Source organism: Anolis carolinensis, chromosome 2, assembly GCF_035594765.1.
Source record: "Anolis carolinensis isolate JA03-04 chromosome 2, rAnoCar3.1.pri, whole genome shotgun sequence".
Taxonomy (NCBI): domain Eukaryota; kingdom Metazoa; phylum Chordata; class Lepidosauria; order Squamata; family Dactyloidae; genus Anolis; species Anolis carolinensis.
Window position 1 is genome coordinate 296,535,992 of NC_085842.1, and position 19,513 is coordinate 296,555,504.

The following is a 19,513-nucleotide window of genomic DNA, read 5'->3' on the forward strand; positions in this document are numbered from 1 at the left end:
CACTCTGCTTTCAAGTTATTTCTGACTTATGGCAACACTAAGGTGAAATCATCACAGGGATTTCCAGGGCTGAGAGAGTCTGACATGTCCAGGGTGATCCAGTGTATTTTCATGGCTGAGTGAGGAATTGAACCCTGGCCTCCAAAGTTGTAGCCTTTTTTCCTTTTTGGAAAGTGGGCCCACAAAGTGCCACATTCATTAAGCCCATCAAACAGACCTCAGTGATGTTATTTGTGACTTCTGGGTGGCATAATGGTGTATTTCAAAATAAATAGTGAAAGTTAGTTGTATTATGGTCATGACATGGAGAAGGAAGACTTTGTGACTTTGCGCCTTCATCTCCCCAAGATCCTAATCCAAGCGAGTGCTTTGTAATGGGAGGAACATTTTCATTAGCATGAAGGTAAAAAATAACACAACTGAGATATTCAGGCTAACCAAAGCCTGCCATACAGAGACTCTATTACCTTCTACAAATAGTTTGAAAAAGTTTACTGTCCCATTTCATAATATACTCTTTCTCTTCTTGGTATCACCTGAACCAGGTAGCTTCAGCTTGCTTTATGGGGAAGGCAGCTCTGCTTCTGCAGGCAAAACACATTGTTCTTTCTCAGGTATACACAAAAGTTTCATCTTTGTTTTGTTGTCTTACTCATCAAACAATTTGTTATGGGAAAGAGCTCCTTCTAACTGCAGAAACCCTAACCAATCATAACAAATGTGTTGGTATTTACCATCAAGTCGATTTCAACTTATGCCAGCCCTATGATTGAGAGACCTCCAAGGGCCCTGGATAGCATCTGCTCTGTTTAGGTCTTGTAAATTCAGGACAATGGCTTCCTTCATTGATTTAATACATTTATAGTGTGGTTTCCCTCTTTTCCTGATAATGGCTTCAGTTCAGTCATCTTCACTTCTAGTGACAGTTCAGGCTTGATTTGTTCCAAGATCCATTTATTTGTCTTTTTAGCCATCCATGATATCTGTAGAACTCTTCCCCCACATTTTTCGGATGAGCTGATTTTGTTCCTGTCAGCTTTCTTCACAGTCCAGCTTTCACAACCATAACAAAGTGCAAGATATTTTTCAAAGAAAAGAAAGCAAAGCCAGAACTGTTGTCTCTCTGTAATCCATCCTGTTCTCCATCTTTATCGGGCATAGTTATGTACATAAACTATATCAAATGGACCTTTAGTTAAAATGTGGCAGCTGGTTTATATCAAAGCAGAAAGATTTCATTTCTTTTTAAATCCTTAATCCTTCAGCTAGGACAGCTAGACCAGCGCTTTTAATAATTCACACAAGGTGAGCGGGGGACTGTCTATGAGGAGGGGAGTACAAGAGGTCCCATTAATCTATTTTTAAATAAACAAGGAGTTGTAAAAAGTGCTTTAATCTGAAACGGAAAGATCCTGAGTTGGAAAGGAAGACCTATGTACAAGCCAAACCCTTTGTACCCAGAAAAAAGTAAATACAATAGCTTATTGACATTTTTTTCTCTTCCTGATTTTCTTCCCAAACCCAGAAAGTTACCTATTTTAAAGGAGATTTTAAATGTCACTAAAATTGCACCAAAAAAAGGAGGCATATGTAGACATCACTTCTCTTTCTCAAAATTATCAATAGAACCTTCCTTCCAGGTGAGACAATAAAAGGGAGACATGGCTAACATTGTATTTTGGACTCTAAGAGCACTTCCAGACAGGCCCTATATCCCAGGATCTGGTCCCAGGTTTTCTGCTTTAAACTGAATTATATGAGTCCTCACTGCCAGATAATCTGGGATAAACAGAAATTCTGGGATAAGATCCTGAAATATAGGACCTGTCTGGAAAGGCCCTAACCCTTATGTTCTTCAGAGGTCAATGCAGCCATATAGGCAACGCTGAAAGAAGAAAAATTTGAAGAAATATTAATTTTTCACAGAATCCACTGAGACATTCACCCCCTACCATTCAGTGTTCTTTAACATCTCCCTTTAATTTCAGTTTAGTCTGTGAGAAGTAGCATTTGGACCTCAATACATTTTGAAATTATTTACTTCTTGAAATTATTTTCAGCCATTTTTCCCACAAACATACATACAAAAAAAATGATAGCAAATGTGACAGATTTTTAAAAATATTTGGAAGCTAATTCCAGGCAGTGATATTTTTTTTCTGAGACAGCGAGTCCTTCCAAACGCCCTGATCTCTACATGTATTGATTAAAGGTCTTGGATGCTGTCTCAAACAATTAGACATTTCCATTGGGTGGCTAAGCAGGCCTCAGACAACGCGTGATGAAAATGTAACAGATGCCCTGGAAGGATATTGTGGTCTGCTAACCTTTCGGTGCTCTTTTTTCCTCTTCATTTTACTAGTTGGGAATGTAAATGCTTTCTTCCCTGCCCCTCCATCCCGACTGATCAGTGCTTTGCTAATATGTACAGGAATCATCCAAATGAATTGGCTGCACTCTGCTCCTTTGGGGCTTGTTATGTTTCGGGTGATGTGTCAAGTACATTTCACCCACAACATTATATAGAACAAATGTAATGCACTATATAATGCATGAGGGTTTTAAAAAAGGGTTCAATTTGATTAATGCGAGAGATAGATGATAATGACGATGACGACGACACTGATTGTGATCATTATCATTATCGTCATTATGCTCATCATCTCACCAAAACATAGTCATAGTGTTATGCCCCATATTATACATGAGGAAAAGTAAGCTTCAGCTTAATCAAGGCAGGACAAGAATGGTAATGGTGGTGGTAATCATCATTATCATTGTTATATTGGATAAGAAAAGTTATCATATGGGGAAAAATACAGCCAGAATTTTCCAGCCAATTCCCATGTGGACTGAGGAGCTCTGGGAGTCTCCTGCAAAACTATTCCATGGATGATGATGATGATGATGATGATGATGATGATGATGATGATGATGATGATGATGATAGTGGTGGTGGCAGTGGATTAGGTGGATAGGTATAAAAGTAACATCTATTTTGGCTCTGAAATGAATACTATATAGTCTTAGAAAACTGTAGTACTCAGTGATGATCAAGTTTTTTTCACACAGATACAAGGATCAAGAAGCCATGATGCGTCAAATTTTCCAGAATCAGATAAATGAGTACAGCTTGCAACACAAATCTAGGCTCAAAGGTATGCTGTAGTATACCAATATGTACACACATCTGTAAAGATTAGCATTTTATTTATGAGTGTGTGCATATTTTAAAACAAAAGACATATACAGCATATATGCATGTCTAGAAAATTTGATCAAAAATCGGCAAACACATGGATCAATTTGCACATGGGTCAATGCAAGCACTGTACTTTTACTCTCATCAAAATGGGAAACATCCCCTTATTTGGTAGAGTGGTGAAATATTGCATTATGTATATGCGAGTATTCCAGAATCTGGAGAAATTCAAGCATTTTAGATAATGAATATTCAGCCTTTATCTGGGATCTATAAAGCAGGAAAGGTTATTCACAGCCAAACTATGAGTCCCAGGATTCCTCAGGATATTGCCACAGCTTAAAGTACATAATTAAAGCAGAATCATAGCACTGTAATTATGAAGTGTGAAAGCGCCCCATAAAGACTATTTATTTATTTGTTTGTTTGTTTGTTTGTTTATTTTCTGCCCTATCTCCCCGGAGGGACTCAGGGAGGATTCCAAACATAAAAGGCAAACATTCAATACCAGAATACAACAACAATACATGCATAATATCGAAAATTGACAACCCTACATATAAAAGCAAATTATGACTTAACAACTAAAATTAAATTACAAATGCAACCTGTTTTATTGGACAAAAAGCAAAACATCAAAATATCGAACAGAAGCCATTCCAGTTCCTTAGGGGCAAATAGACTGATCATTGCTCAAGATGTCTATTGAGATGGTGGGGTGAACAAGAAATGGATATGGATGGTAGCTATTAAGCTGAGGAATAATGGTAACATTACCATCTATTGCTCCTCTTCCTCGTAAGCCAGTGAGCAAAGGTATGTTTTCAGCTGTTTCTTGAAGGTGGAGAGGGAGGGGGGCATCTTTAATTCCTTAGGAAGGGAGTTCCAGAGGTGGGAGCCGGTCACGGAGAAGGCCCTTTCTCTCATTCCCACCAGCTTGGGACAGGGGTGGGATCGAGAGCAGGGCAAAGTCTCCGAGTTGGTCTATAGTTCATCAAATAGTCTGGATCCAAGCTAAATAAAGAAAAAAGGGAATCTATTTCCCTCTCTCCAAATTCTATAAATCTGCATGTACTTTTTTCTTGTCAGGAGCAACCTGAGTTGCTTCTGGTGTGAGAGAATTGGCCGTCTGCAAGGACGTTGCCCAGGGGACGCCCAGATGTCTTGATGTTTTTACCATCCTTGTGGGAGGCTTCTACATGTCCCCGCATGGAGCTGGACCTGATAGAGGGAGCTCATCCGTGCTCTCCCCAGGTGGGATTCGAACCTGGCAGCCTTCAGGTCAGCAACCCAACCTTCAAGTCACAAGGCTTTAATCCACTACGCCATGGGGGCTCCTATCTGCATGTACTGACATTTAGGTATGGATGTAAATTTGGTAATAATCACTACATGTTAAAAACACACCTGTCCATACAGAGAAAGAATATTGCATAGTGATTCCAAGCTTTGGTGAGGAGGAAATATAGAGAAAAGGGGAATTACTAATAGTGTAAGGATGTAAAATTATTAGGAGGTAGCGGCTTCTTGTGTAATTTTGGCATAAGCATGGACTTTTACCTTAGCTTTTTGGTTCAAAACAGAAATGTGCTGTGGCGCAGGCTGGTTAGCAGCCAGCTGCAGCAAATCACTCTGACCAAGAGGTCATGAGTTCGAGGCCAGCCCGTGCCTGCGTCTGTCTCTGTCTCGGTTCTATGTTATGGCATTGAATGTTTGCCTTATATGTGTGCAATGTGATCTGCCCTGAGTCCCCTTCGGGGTGAAAAGGGCAGAATATAAATACTGTAAGTAAATAAATAAATAATAAATACTATCAGTAGAGCTGTAACAGCTTTATAGTTCCCAAGCATTTCTCACTGACTGAACACATTTGGAAAGCTATATAGGGAATTTTCTCTTTTTTGTGTTAAATAAGCTGCCAAAAACATTTATAAAGCTGTTTCAGAGATAACAAGACCTAAAGGGGCTGCAACAGGTGTTGGGTATTATAGTACCATCTGGGTCTGTTGAATTTCAGTCAAAACAATCTCCTCAGCACTTCAGCGAAGGGTGGGAGGGCTCTGGCAGTAACTCTCAGCCAGGATGAAATGGAAGCAAAATATGCACAGACCTAGGCATGTGCTCTTTGCTTTTATTGTAACATGTCTATAATGCTTTCCAATTTTTAAAAACTCATTAAACACCCAGGCTTTTGACAATAGCACTCTGAGAAAATATCAGCCATAGAACAACATTAAAACAATAAATCAAAGGGCAACATTGGAAGAACCTAGACTCTTTCTTTGAGAAGACTGGGTACTATTTGGTTTATTTTATGTATGAAATAATATCATTTATTGCTATTAAAATACGGTTATTTAGTTCGTTTTTTATGTTTTTTATTTTTTCCCAGAGCATGCTCAAGTTGGTTCATAGTGCTAAAATGCGGAGTTTAAAATGTGATATTCCAATTTTACTAATTCAAATCTTTTGTACATTGCCAGCCTGATGGAAAATTAACATTTTGTAAGATGCTCTGAGTGCTTGGTAGCTGAGGAGCATGGTAATAATAATAATAATAATAATAATAATAATAATAATAATAATAATAATAATATCTTGTGTTAAAAAAAACTATTCAGTTAAAAGCACAGCAAGTGTGTCTGTACTAGGTTGTTAAAACCACTTGATACTTCTGTGGTTTCCTATGATGGGATTCTGGGACTTGTAGTTTCATAAGACACTTAGCATTTTTCCATTTAGAGAGCTTTAGTCAACTTACCTAAATGACAGCAATACAGCTGTCAACAGACCTCACCAACCTACAAATCCCAGGATTCGAAACAACGGAACAATGGTAGTTAAAATAGCACCACACTACTATAATGGTGTAATTTACATCTAAAGGATTGAGGCCCCTTCCACACATCTGAATAAAATCCACAATGAACTGGATTATATGGACATATGGACTCAGATAACCCAGTTCAAAGCAGATATTGTGGATTATCTGCCTTGATATTCTGGGTTATATAACTGTGTGGAAGGACCCTGAGACAGCCTTTTGTTTCATCCCCAATAAACAATCTTTCTAGAAGAGCTTGAGATGGGCAAAACAAAAAAAAACCGATGAAGGACTAGTGGTAGGTTTCTTTGTGTTCTGCAATAGATTAGTGAGAATTTCATTTTCCCAGTTGTTGGACTATAGCAAGCACATAAATGACCTTTCCCACCTAAATTCCTGGCTGGTGAAATGAGGAAAGCTTGGCAGAATCCTGTGTTGACTTTTCTATGCAAGGATTGTAAACCACAGTATTCTGACTCCTAATCATTTAAAATTAACAACAAAAGGACTGTATTGAAGGTAACTAACTTAGGTCCCTTCCACATTGAACTGGGTTGTATGGCAGTATGGGCTCAGATAATCCAGGCCAAAGCAGATATTGTGAATTATATGCCTTGATGTTCTGGGTTATATGGCTGTGTGGAAGGGCCCTTAGATGGCTGGTACAAGCACTGGAGGGGAAGGAGTCATTTTTGTATAAATAGACTCCGTTCAGATATAACCATTTCCTAGGCTGCACATATGCTCAGAGACATTCTAGTCCTTAATTTTGAATTGTAGATCAAAATTCTGTTCAGCTGTTCTGTGTTAGTGTGAAAATTGTCATGCAAGCAATTACCTTTCTTAGATGTTGAGTAAGAGCCTTTCCACACAGCCATATAACTGAGAATATCAAGGCAGATAATCCACAATATCTGCTTTGAACTGGGTTATCTGAGTCCACACTGCCATATAATCCAGTTCAATGTGGATTTTATATAGCTGTGTGGAAGGGACCTTTGGGCACTTCCAGACAGTACCAAAATGCACATTTTAAAACTGAGGCAAAAAATCCCAGGCAGCAGGTCCACACACAGATCTGTCCCAGGAAATGGTCCCTTTCCATTCTCACAGCTTTCCTTTGTAGTGAAAGTTTTGTAGGTGAAAGTTTTTTTAAAAAAATTCACTCAGTTATGCACTGAGCCTCTTATGCTCATATGCAAATATCTTAAAGTACACACAAACAGATTTCTTATCTCTTCACCCAATTGTTAATTGAAGCTCTTTTTAATATAATAAAGATCTAAATACATAAATGCTTGCAGAGAGTTCTAATTGCTTTCCCATTCTGCTCCCCTTGAGCCACCTGTATGTCTGTGGCTCCATTTTCTGACAACAGTTTTGGACTTTTAAAAAGTGCACATGTGCTGAAGCATTCCACACAGCAGGAAGGGAAGGAAAGTATGTGTTTTACATGACTGCAAGGATCCCATAGAATTCAAAACATTTCAAACTGTCCCCCTCCCCCCCCCCCCACACACACACACACCACGATTCTGGGGTGTATGGGATCATTTTGCCCTGTTTTTGCTTTCCTGTCCATTTTGAATCTAAGAGATGTTATAGGTCCAACTGGAAGTAAGTCAAAAGTCACTTTCATATCATTTCCTGCTTTGTAAGGTCTCTTCTAGGTCTAAAATGCCCTCATGTTCTTTAGCAGGTGTTCAGGGGCACTGGGGGCAAAGTGTTTTTGAAGGAAGTGCAGTGGAGGTCATCCAAAATCTTTTTGGTGCAGCTAACTAACCTTCAACACTTCCACATTCCTAGTCTAATATCCTCATGGGAATTAATCTTAATTGGCTTTAAGCTGATGAGCAATGCAACCATGACAGCTGTCAACTGTCTAGCAATGTTGATAACCGCCCCAATCTACTAGATGTTGAAATATTCCATTTGTTATTTTTTGGCCTGAATATCACTGGTAGTCTGAGCTAAAGTTAGACATATTGATTGAATTGCTGAATAGTGAATCAACACTTATGTAGATCATATTGATCCAACACTCTATTCTAATTATGACAACCAAGAGAAATCTGGCCATTAGATGTCTGTAGGTTATTTGTGGGGCTCTCTGACCTTGACCATTTGCTGCTCTGTCTCAGGAGCAAAAAAGTCTAGGAACAGCCTTGCTGATTTATATCTTGCTGAGGGAAACCATCTGGTTGCTACAACATATATCCATATTGTTCCCTGCGATTCTCATGCACTGCCACCTACCTTAATTGCTTCCTAACCCATCCCATCACACTATCACTCCATCTCAGAGCCTGGAAAATATAATTTCTTGGACTATAGCTCTGTAATGCTATACCCAGCATGGCCATGCTGGTTAGGAGTTTCTGCATTTTTGTTGTTGTTGTTGTTGTTTATTCATTCAGTCGCTTCCGACTCTTCATGACCTCATGGACCAGCCAATGCCAGAGCTCCCTGTTGGCCATCGCCACCCCCAGTTCCTTCAAGGTCAAGCCAGTCACTTCAAGGATACCATTCATCCATCTTGCCTTTGGTCGGCCCCTCCTCTGCACTTTATAGTCAGGTAAATGTATGTTTTCTAAACTCTGCTGTACCCTACTATTCACTTTCAGTGTCCAGTTGATTTTGAATTCCAAATTGTGATGCTGCTCTGGATTTTGGGTACAGCTAGCCCTCCATATCCATGAAGTCCATATCTACAGCTTGAAAATATTCCAGAATAAATTCCAAACAATAAAACTTGATTTTGCCATTTTATGTAAGGGACACCATTTCTATATCATTCGTCACCATAGAATGGGATATGAACATCCATGGATATTGATATCTGCCTGGGGTCCTGGAACCAAACTCCAGCAAATCCCAAGGGCCCACAGTACCTACAACGTCTGCTCCAGATTTTAGTCTGAGCCAAATCTACTGCAACTTGAAAGGAGCTATCCAAGGCCAGTCCAGGCTATGCCTTTATCCCAGGAGCTCTCACTACAAAATGGAGGGTGGCTAAATGACATCCCCTGAAAACATGGGAGAAATCCCTACAAAGGCCGAAAAACACAAGATTTTCAGGTGGGAGAATATCCCGATTCTGGCCAGAAAATGCTGATATTTGAATCTCTGTATGTCCTTACACTCAAAAAAATATGGGATTTTTTATGTTTTTAATGTGGGTTATACATGTTGATTCCTAATTGGTTGTATCCTAAAAACATGGCAACAGTTTCGAACAGAGAGCAAAAACTTTTTCCTGCGAAGAGAAACTTTGTCCTCCACACATTTAATGAAGTTGGTGACACACAAACAAAGGTTTTACCATGTAATCAACTTTTCCTGTGTTTTTATGAAAAAAGCAATCAAGAACAGACATGTCTAACCCAGAAACAGCCCCCTGTTGTTCCATGCCACAAGTACATCACAAAACCTGTCTGCAAAGATGGCAACGCAGCCTCTATAACCCAGGAACGGAACTTATACAATGATTCGCATATTTGCACATTCACATCTTAAGTTTTTGTTAAAAAATGCCAAAATTTCTGGCAGATATCCCACGGTGGCCATCTTGGGGGCTGCAAATCCCAGAATAAGGCAGCAAGTGTGAACGACAGAGGCAGTAATTCCGGGATCAACAGGTCTGTATGTGGACTTTTTCTCAGGTCCTGGCTTTTTTTCCCCCTGACTAAAACCCACAATTTGGTGTTGTCTGGAACTGCCCCTAGATACTGAACCTAGGGCTCAGTACCTTGGACAACTGCTTTAAAGTTCAGACTTAAATCTGAAACAGAGCTACTGCCCCCTGAGATGGGAATCACCACTTTCAATTGCGTCAAATTATGAATTCTGCCACCACTTAGGCACAGAGGGCTTGGCAAATATCTGATCTGAACGGCTTTTTTCAGTGTGTGTTTTTTAATAACAGTGTATCCCTTTTGAACACATTTCCTTGTATATATTATCACATAAACTGCAGGAAATGTGGGGAAAGACCAAGGCCATCTTCATCAGTTTGTGAGATTTCCTTATAGCATATTTCTTGACAGCACTTTCCTGCTCAGTTTTAAACAAGACTTTTTCTCCCTCCCATATTTCCGCCCCAATTCCCAAACACTACACCAGTGCCTCCCTCCTTTTAAGCTCTGTGATATGCTTACATCCACACATTGTTGAGCACCATATTTTTACTACCTCCAACGAATGGGACCTACAAACATATGGCCTACAAATGGCTTTGGAAGCCATATGTGTCTCATGATCCATCTCTTGTCCAGAAACAGAAATACATAGGATTGACTATTTCTAGGCAATTACGGTTTATTGCAAGATGGGTTTCTATTTATTATGGCACCCTATATTATGAACAAGTTTTAAGGAAATTGGCATGACCTCCAGGACGACCTCTCTTCCAAGTACCTTTCTTGGTTGGAGCACTGGGCATTCTCAATTGCTTCTAAAGATAAAAGTGTGCAAAGAAAACATTGATAGTAATAATAAAAACCCACTTTTTCAATACTGGTATTGGTAGACAATAAGAAATGGGAGATTTGGTTAAAAAGGCCAATTTAAGACAGTAGTATTTCACTCATAAGAGCTCATACTAAATATTAGACAGGGAGGAGCCCTCATTGAACAAGGCATCTCAGCCAGAAGTAGAGTTTCTCTGCCACCATCTGGCCACTACAGCATCTTACAGCTGTAGAACAACAAGTATGCTGAAATATCTCTCTTAGGGCCCTTCCACATAACCCAGAATATCAAGGCACATAATCCTCAATATCTGCTTTGAACTGGATTATCTGAGTCCACACTGCCATATAATCCAGTTCAGTGTGGATTTTATACAGCTGTGTGGAAGGGGCCTTAATCGACATGTACCAGAACAAGAGATTTAAAATCCCACCCAACTCCATCACATCTTGTTGCAGGATCCACACAGAGGTAAGCTTACAATTCTGACATTCTATGTACAATACTGTCAAAACATTTGCAAAATTATTATCAGGGACAAGAACTTATAAAAAATCACAGACAGAACGATTGTCAAAGCAGTAAGATCTTGAAGAAAAAGGCTGTCAAAATTTGCAGGCTGTATCTGCCTTGGGTTGCTGTGAGTTTTCTGGGCTGTATGGCCATGTTCCAGAAGCATTCTCACCTGACATTTCACCCACATCTATAGCAGGCATTCTCAGAGGTTGTGAGGTATATTAGAAACTAGACAAGAGAGGTTTATATATATGTGGAAGGTCCAGGGTGAGAGAAAGAACTCTTGTCTGTTGGAGGCAGGTATGAATGTTGCAATTAATCATCTTGATTGGCATTGAAAAGCCTTGCAGCTTCAAGGTCTGACTGATTCCTGACTGGGGGGATCCTTTGTTGGGAGGTGTTCGTAGGAATCAGGCAGGCCTTGAAACCCCAAGGTTTTTCAATGCTAATCAAGATGATATAGGGGATAGGGTGCAAAATGAGGGCATTTCCCCCTATAACATTTCCCCCAACCCATGTCATTGCCTTCAGTCCGCAAATTATTAACATTGTGGTAGAAGCTGAGCATTAAGAAATACAAAGAAAAGGGTAATCAAAGTGACCAAGGGAATACAAACACAGCAAGTAAGAGTTCTACATGTGAATAATTATTCCCATTTCCACTTTTACAATGCTAGAAATTTGGGGACTAAGGAAAATTTCATTTGGGGGGCAAAATTCTTATTTAGAGAACAATGTCCTCATTTTGCCTTTCCCCATAGGGATTCCCCAATCACCTACTATTGTTGTTATTAAGCACTCCCTATACTACATAACATTTTCAAAATCTGTAGTGGACTTCCAACCACATAGGCCATTTGGGGTGTATGTGAGGATCTTGGGGACAAATAACTAGTTCCCTTTGAAATATTTCACCTCTGTAACATTCTTAGTTTTTTTTGTTTTGTTTTGTTTTTTTTCGTGTCAGGAGCAACCGAAGTTGCTTCTGGAGTGAGAGAATTGGCCGTCTGCAAGGACGTTGCCCAGGGGACGCCCGGATGTTTTTGATGTTTTACCATCCTTGTGGGAGGCTTCTCTCATGTCCCCGCATGGAGCTGGAGCTGATAGAGGGAGCTCATCCACACTCTCCCCAGGTGGGATTCGAACCTGGCAACTTTCAGGTCAGCAACCCAACCTTCCAGTCACTTAGTCCACTACGCCATCTGGGGGCTACATTCTTAGTTGTAACCTATACTTATTGATATGAAACTTCTTTTAAAAAAACTTATTTTGACTTTAATCCTGGCTTATTGTTTTCTAATATGCATAATCATACAATAAATTGTCTGGTAAGGCAATTGCAAATTCTCTTTATTTATTGCTTGGTATAAAGCAGTAACACCATTTATCTGAGGCCCCTTCCACACAGCTTAATAAAATTCCACATGTTCTGCTTTGAACTGGAATATATGGCAGGGTGGACTCAGATAACCCAGTTCAAAGCAGATATTGTGGGATTTTCTGCCTTGATATTCTGGGTTATAGAAGGAACCTGAGTCAATCATCTGGTCATTGTTATATGAATTTCTAAAACTGAAAATCTGAGCTGATTGAACTCTGCCCTCTCTTGGAAGTTTGGAATATTGCATGTTCAATAAGAATGCTAAGTCTGACACTAGAAATGGCAATACCCAAAAATGAGGTGCAGAACATTTAAATCCTTCAGGGCATATGGTAAGAGATTTATAGGCCGCAGTTCTTGATCAAAGAAATTAAAAATTAAGACTAGAAAGAGAAACAGCTGAATTAAATTATATTCACAGATCTCAATCCATTAGTAGATGGCTTCATAGCGTGCTACTTATATTAATGCAGGAGCCCACACTACTGCACATTTAAATATTCTCAGCAAGATTTTTGAATCCAGAGAAATTGATAAAGCAGATTTATTGATTTCATACATTAACACTAACTGACCACTAAAAGGGTCTAAAAGACCTGTATCACTTCACCTAGCCCTTTGAAAAATTAGGGCAAGATTCTGTCCCACTCCTATAACTGCATGAATGTGCTTTGTAAGTTCAGCTTCAATATCACTCAATACCGCATCTGAAAAAGTAGGTTTCATACCCACAAAAGCTCATGCTAAAATTAAAAGATGTTGCCACATTTCTTTTTTTCTTCCCTTTCCCTTCCATTTTTGAATGCATCAAATTGAAGAGTCTGCTTTGTAAAACAGAATGCATAGTCTTCTCAACCTCACTTTGGTTCTAGTGGCACACAATGGGAGGTCTTATCCTGCAATTTTATGATTTTGTTTATCAGGGGTTAAAAATCTTTTAGGTTCTAAAAGTCATGACTGGTGAAGATGAAGGCCATACACTGGATCCTTGGTATCCACTGCAGTTTGTTTCCAGGACTCTCCCCAGTATGGATTAAAAAAAATCTCCCCTCTCATTGAAGCATTACAATCATGTCACTCCCTGACTTCATCTTTAAAATGTTGATTCAGTTATTCAGATAAATTGGTTTGAGCTTGTTTTTATATTGTCACAATTGCTATGCTGTTATAATTGTTGTTGTTTTATTTTGTTTTATGATACTGTGTATGTATTTTAATTTGTTTTATCTTACTATGTTGAACGGGCTCGTCCCCATGTAAGCAGCTCCGAGTCCCCTTGGGGAGATGGAGGCGGGATACAAAAATAAAGTTATTATTATTTGAAACACAACAAGATGAGTCCACAGCAGACAGTCTGCTGGCTGTTGTATTGGATCACACGTCAGACACTTCCCATGTGTCTAGGACTGTGTGATGTATCGGCAAATAATGTGCGCAGATCCCAGTAAGGTGGCCTTCTGCAGCTGGCAGGTGGTAATTTTGTCAGCACTGATTGTGTTTAAGTGTAGGCCAAGGTCTTTAGGCACTGCACCCAGTGTGCCAATCACCACTGGGACCACCTTGACTGGCTTGTGCCAGAGTCTTTGTAATCTGATCTTTAAATCCTCATATCGTGTCAGCTTTTCCAGTTGTTTCTCAAAAATATAAAATAAATAATATAAATATAAAATAATATAAATATAAAAATATAAAATAAATAATACAAAAATAAAGTTATCATCATCATCATCATCATCATCATCATCATTATTATATTAAATGCAGTCACAATTCTATTCGGACAGACAAAACTGCCATTTAATCTTGGAATGCCTTTTACTGCTTCAGTGTAAATGGTTGTAATTATACTATCTTAACTTATTTCAGGAGCCAGCATGGTTTGAGGCAGTCACCCCAGTGTAGAGGCTGGAAGGTAGCACCTGAGAGCTGTATGATTTCTCTGCAGTCATTAGTTGGGGCTCTTAAGGGTGAAAACATAATCTAACAGGGACAATAATGCAATCGCCATTCTCTTTCCCCCTCTGAGTTTACTTTCAATCTCAAAAGTTAAAAAGGGGGGAATGGATTTTCCCAGCAACAATGTAAACTATTCCTGTTGTGACCCAAACTTTGTTCGAGTTTCTTGGTCTTGGCTGATAAGAAATATAAGATTTACAAAATACCTGACTCTGGCGGAGATGCAGATTGATAGAAAATATTTTGCATTAACAAAATACCTGCAATTTTTGGACTCTCTATAGGTGCTGCTATAGAGATTATTTAAGTCAGTGGTTCTCAACCTGGGGTCCCCAGATGTTTTGGGCCTTCAACTCCCAGAAATTCTAACAGCTGGTAAACTGGCTGGGATTTCTGGGAGTTGTAGGCCAAAAACATCTGGGGACCCCAGATTGAGAACCACTGGTCTAAGTGAAGATCTGCTTTTCAAAATGTATTACTAAACTGCATCCCTTAAGCTAGTCAGAGGCATTCAGATGCAGTAGGGGACACTGAATCATCCTCAGTGTTGTCAGTCCAGTTAGTTTTTGTACACAGAATGGAAGAAGAGCAGCAATGGGATTTGAAACAGACATTTCAAATTCCCCAAAAGAAGCAATAGAAATTCTAATTTATTTTTTAATTATCCTCTGCTTTAAATTATTTACTTATTGTTATCAGATATCAGTCAAATTCTTAAGCAAGCTCAAAAACAGATACTTCCTACCATTTTGTGATCAGAGATATATTGCCCCTGAACCAAAACTTCAAAATATAACATTTGGGGACTTTAATGTACTACTTACGTTCAAGTTAAGCTACCTCCGCACTGTACGTTGAATGCATTTCGACACCACTTTAACTGCAATTTCTCAATACTATGGAATCATGTGAGGTGTAATTTTACAAGATCTTCTTTGCCAAAGAGTGCTGATCACTAAAGTACAGCAGCTAAACAATGTAAGAATTGTCATAAAAGTATGCTACAGCATGCTGTAAGGATTTTAAATTTGCATAAGCAAAATTAGGGGGGGGGGGAGTCTGAAAGAAAGTCCTTAATGTGCATCAGCGCACTCCAATATAAACCACAGCACAGGTCAAAATTGTCTCTGCAGAATGCGAATCTCACCCAAAGCTAACATAGAAACCCCCACTGGGGGGACTTAAAAAAAAAAAACATTCTCCATGGCTTTTAAGCAGTGGATATTGCGGATCCTGGAACTGATTCAAGGCCAGCCTTTGTGATTTGTGCAACCATCATCTGGGCCTCAGAATGGTTCCATGTAATCATCTGCACAGTGAAACTGCTTTCTTCAAAACTGGTTTGAAACTGACCTATAGTCAGCGTAGTTGTGCCCGAAAAGCAAGATTACATGAGAGAGAGAAAGGTATAAGCTTTTCTTCACACACAAAAATGCATAAATTCCCAATGAACACAAGATCATTCTGCATATGAAAGCAGGGTTACTGGAGTAAAGATAATTGAAACCTCAACCTCTTAGAGAGAGAGCCCAGTGCTGATGTGTAGGTCTTTCCCATACACTCCCCCATTACTTGGCACCAGCCCATTCATCTGACCACTGAAGGCTTCCACACCAGCAGACGCCATCCATACACTTGAACAGGCTGCCCTCATACACAAGGCTATAAATCTTATTGAACATAAGGAGACCTAGGCTTCCAAGGAAACATGTATAGGATTACACCTAGGTTATTAGCTGGTCAGAGACAAGATATATCTTAGTAAAATTTAGAGAGAAATCCTTGCTTCCTTTAACCATATCAGATGCTGTTTCATCTGTCTAACGAACACATCAGTATTCCAAATGGCACCAGAAGCTTTGCACATGCTCTGTCTAGCATTGTATATCCTCATTCATCCACACAGATCTCAGTTTAAGCACAGCGTTCTTGTCACTGATGCTGCAATATCAGCAGTGTTCTTCTCAGATACAGGACCAAAGCGGCTGATTTTCCACCACAGAACAATGATACATTAGCCAATTTCTAAAGGACAATTTCCAGCAAAAGATGCGGTCCCTGTTATGTGACAGGCAGCATATTTGCCTTTGTGATAACCTGCCAAGGTAAAGAAAAAGTAATCCAGGCAAGAAGACTGGTAACAGCAATCATTCCATGTGTTGTTTTCTGGCGTAATATACAGGCTATTGCTCCTTTCATTGCAGCAGCTACGAAACAATGCACTAAACAGTCAGCAATGGATTTTAGCACTTCATCAGTGTTTGATCAACAGAAAGGTAAGCTGTTTATTGTTCATACTAAAATTAATTCAAGCTTATCTGACTGGAGCTGGTTGAATTCTTATGAATGTTATACATTCTGTATGGCAAATTTGGGGCCACATGGATTTTATACTGAGTGCCAAGTATGGGTACATGTTGATTTTGGAAGGAGAATCTGTCTATTGGAGCACATTTACATCTGATACATAAAAGGTGAATATAATGATTATTTGAATATTTTCTTCCATTTCTTTGGAATCCTCTCTCTACAAAAGGTGGCACACAGTCATCATTCCAAACCAGTTTCCTAGGGAGGGAGGGTTAGGTAACAAATTACATTTCCTTATTAAAATATCTGATTATGAAATTACAGGATAAGAGTCAGTGTTTTAAATTGACTGCAGGGATAGGATTGCCGTGAAAACACCCCATCATACACAGCAATTCCTAAAGAAAAGATGCATTTGCGCCAGAAAAGGTTACTATGGAAATAAAATCTTCTAAAAGAACAAGCTATATTTCCTGTTCATTTACTTTATGATATTCATTCCAAAAGCTTACTTCCTAAATTTTCTTAATTCCTAACTTTTCATATGATTTCTATGTCCACTAAAGCAAGACCTGATAGGAGATGCTGGCATTGGATCAAATCTATGCCTGCACAAAGATGTCAATGAAATCTTCTATAGTCTCAGTATTTCATCCTCAATATTTTAAGTTACCATTTGTTAGGTAAGCTAAACAGATTCAGGTCCAAATCTTAGCTCCATGTGAATGTGTGCAATGCCAGAAAATACAAAGTTGAATGAATGCCCTCTGCTTATTCTCTTGACTGAATCCCAACTGTGTCATTGTTTTTTCTGTATCCATACACTTGTTTTCATATGTAGTACTCTATATTAAAAAATAATACCAACGCTAATAAGAAACATCACGATGATGAGGATAAAGATGACTTGCTTTTCCATCCAATAGTTAATTCCAAATGCATTTTCTGTGGTCAGTTCTCTCTCCCTTTAGTCCAGTAAAGAGTGCACCTCCATGTAAAATTTTCTTTGCCTGTATGGATTTGCCTGCACCATGAAATCTAAATGTCTTTGAGGCAATGGTCAGCCTGACTAAACCAAACATATGCCTAGCCTAGCATTCTGCCTCTGGCAGGAGCCAGTCAGACACTATTTGTCCTCGGTATCGCAAGGGAATCAGTCTCAGAATAAAGATGGCCCATGTCTAATGAATACGGTTCATAACCACTGACCAGCCAGCCCTCCATAAATCTGTTTTTCAAAAGCCATCAGATCACTAGAGCACTCTTTGTCACCATGCAAAACAAATCCATGGCAACTGAGAAAGAGGTTGCCCTGCCTCTCTCATTTGACCAATCAAGCAGTCTTAGTTTAGTAAATATGATAGCTACACATCAGCAACTGACATTTAACACAAAAGCCCTTTGCATAAGGACTAACATGGTAGTTCCCTTCCAGACTGTAACAAAATTAATATTTGGGGGTACAATTTCCAGAACTGCCCATTCATCAAAATACATTGAAAGCACTAAAACTCCCCTAATGGCAAAAAAAAACCTATTCAGGGAGACATGAACTCCCCTTCATTAATAAGATATAAGCTACCGTTACTACACTCCTGCTAGTGAGATGCCCACCAAACGACAGGAATGTGTGTGAAAATATAGAAGATGGCCACCATGCAGTCTATTTTCCAGAGGACTGATGCCTATTTGTCCTCTGCCCAATCCAACTCTGGCATACAGGGGAAAGATCCATGGGGAAAGAAAACAACAAGGGGCTTCAAACTGCCTATCAGCAGTTAACATCTGAACAACATACAGACCAACCAACCACATTCTTTCCAATCCACATTATGATGAAGAGTGCACTGTTTCTAATTAAAGTATGAATTTATAAGTTTACATATACATTTCACATGTGCTTTCTTCTGTCCTCTTTTTTGTGGTGCGTTCTCTCACTTCCTTTGTCAATGTACAAGTGAAAAGCATACATTGTAATGATGGCAAGATTTGGGAGTTTTCTCCATTATTTGACCAAAGAACTGGAGAATAGCCAATGCTTCTTCTCTATCAGATGTTCTCTCCAGGGAATACCCGTGCTTATGTCTTTCCGATTATGCCTACAACCATTCCTGAGCATTTAATGCCATGATCAACCCTTTGTCTGAATCATTCCAAGTATGTTTGTTAGCAATTACTACAGTGCTTGCTTCTTCCTGGCCTCTCAGTGTATTGATCATCACTCATGTTTATCCTCTTTATCATGTGAGTGTTCAGTAAGATGGGATGGCATCCAGTTTCTTTTCAGGTGGGCCGAAAGCAGTTGTGCTTTTCTACAGCTGATGTAACAAAGGAAAACAATCTGTGTCCTTGTTTCTCCTGCACTGAGTGCCAACAACAGTCCCATGCAGAGAGAAGATCATCTCCATGTTCAAAACAGCTGCATAAAAAGGGGAAACAGAAAGACTGTGCCCTGCCTCTGATATCTCCTCTTGACAGATACAGCTCTTTGTAGACGTTTCATCACAACATCTCCAAAGACCTGCGACATCTGCTCTGTATGGGGCATCTCACAGGCAAGGATAGGAGGCTTGTTTTTTGCAGATTCTCTGATGAATAGGTTTACATCCAAAAACAGAAGTAGAAAAGTGGCAAAACTCCTTCCTTCTCTATATGTTTATCTAAGGCATAAACCTGAATACATCTTTCTAAAGACCATGTGTTTCTGCTGAGTCCTGGCCAAAGGCTGCCGCACTAGTTTCATCTGATGCAAAGGACAAAACAGTTGCTAGGTTACCTTTTGATTTACCAGCACATAAAGCACGGCAGCAGTGTGACAGTGCTAGGGACTGCAGTCATGTTATTCAGCGTAAGA

At 39.4% G+C, this 19,513-nt stretch overlaps 1 protein-coding gene across 2 annotated transcripts in view; it reads left to right on the forward strand.

The window, feature by feature from the left end:
* The first annotated feature begins 15,955 nt into the window (after positions 1-15,955).
* Positions 15,956-19,513, forward strand: part of ankrd55 (ankyrin repeat domain 55) — a 31,067-nt gene continuing 27,509 nt past the window's right edge. The window contains exons 1-2 of one of the 2 annotated variants that reach the window (XM_008102779.3): positions 15,956-16,454; positions 16,554-16,625. In XM_008102779.3, the coding sequence (XP_008100986.2) occupies positions 16,586-16,625 (40 nt within the window). In that variant the 5' untranslated portion in view covers positions 15,956-16,454; positions 16,554-16,585. Of the gene's footprint in view, positions 16,626-19,513 lie in introns of both variants that reach the window. The other variant, XM_003216208.4, reaches the window with a different exon arrangement.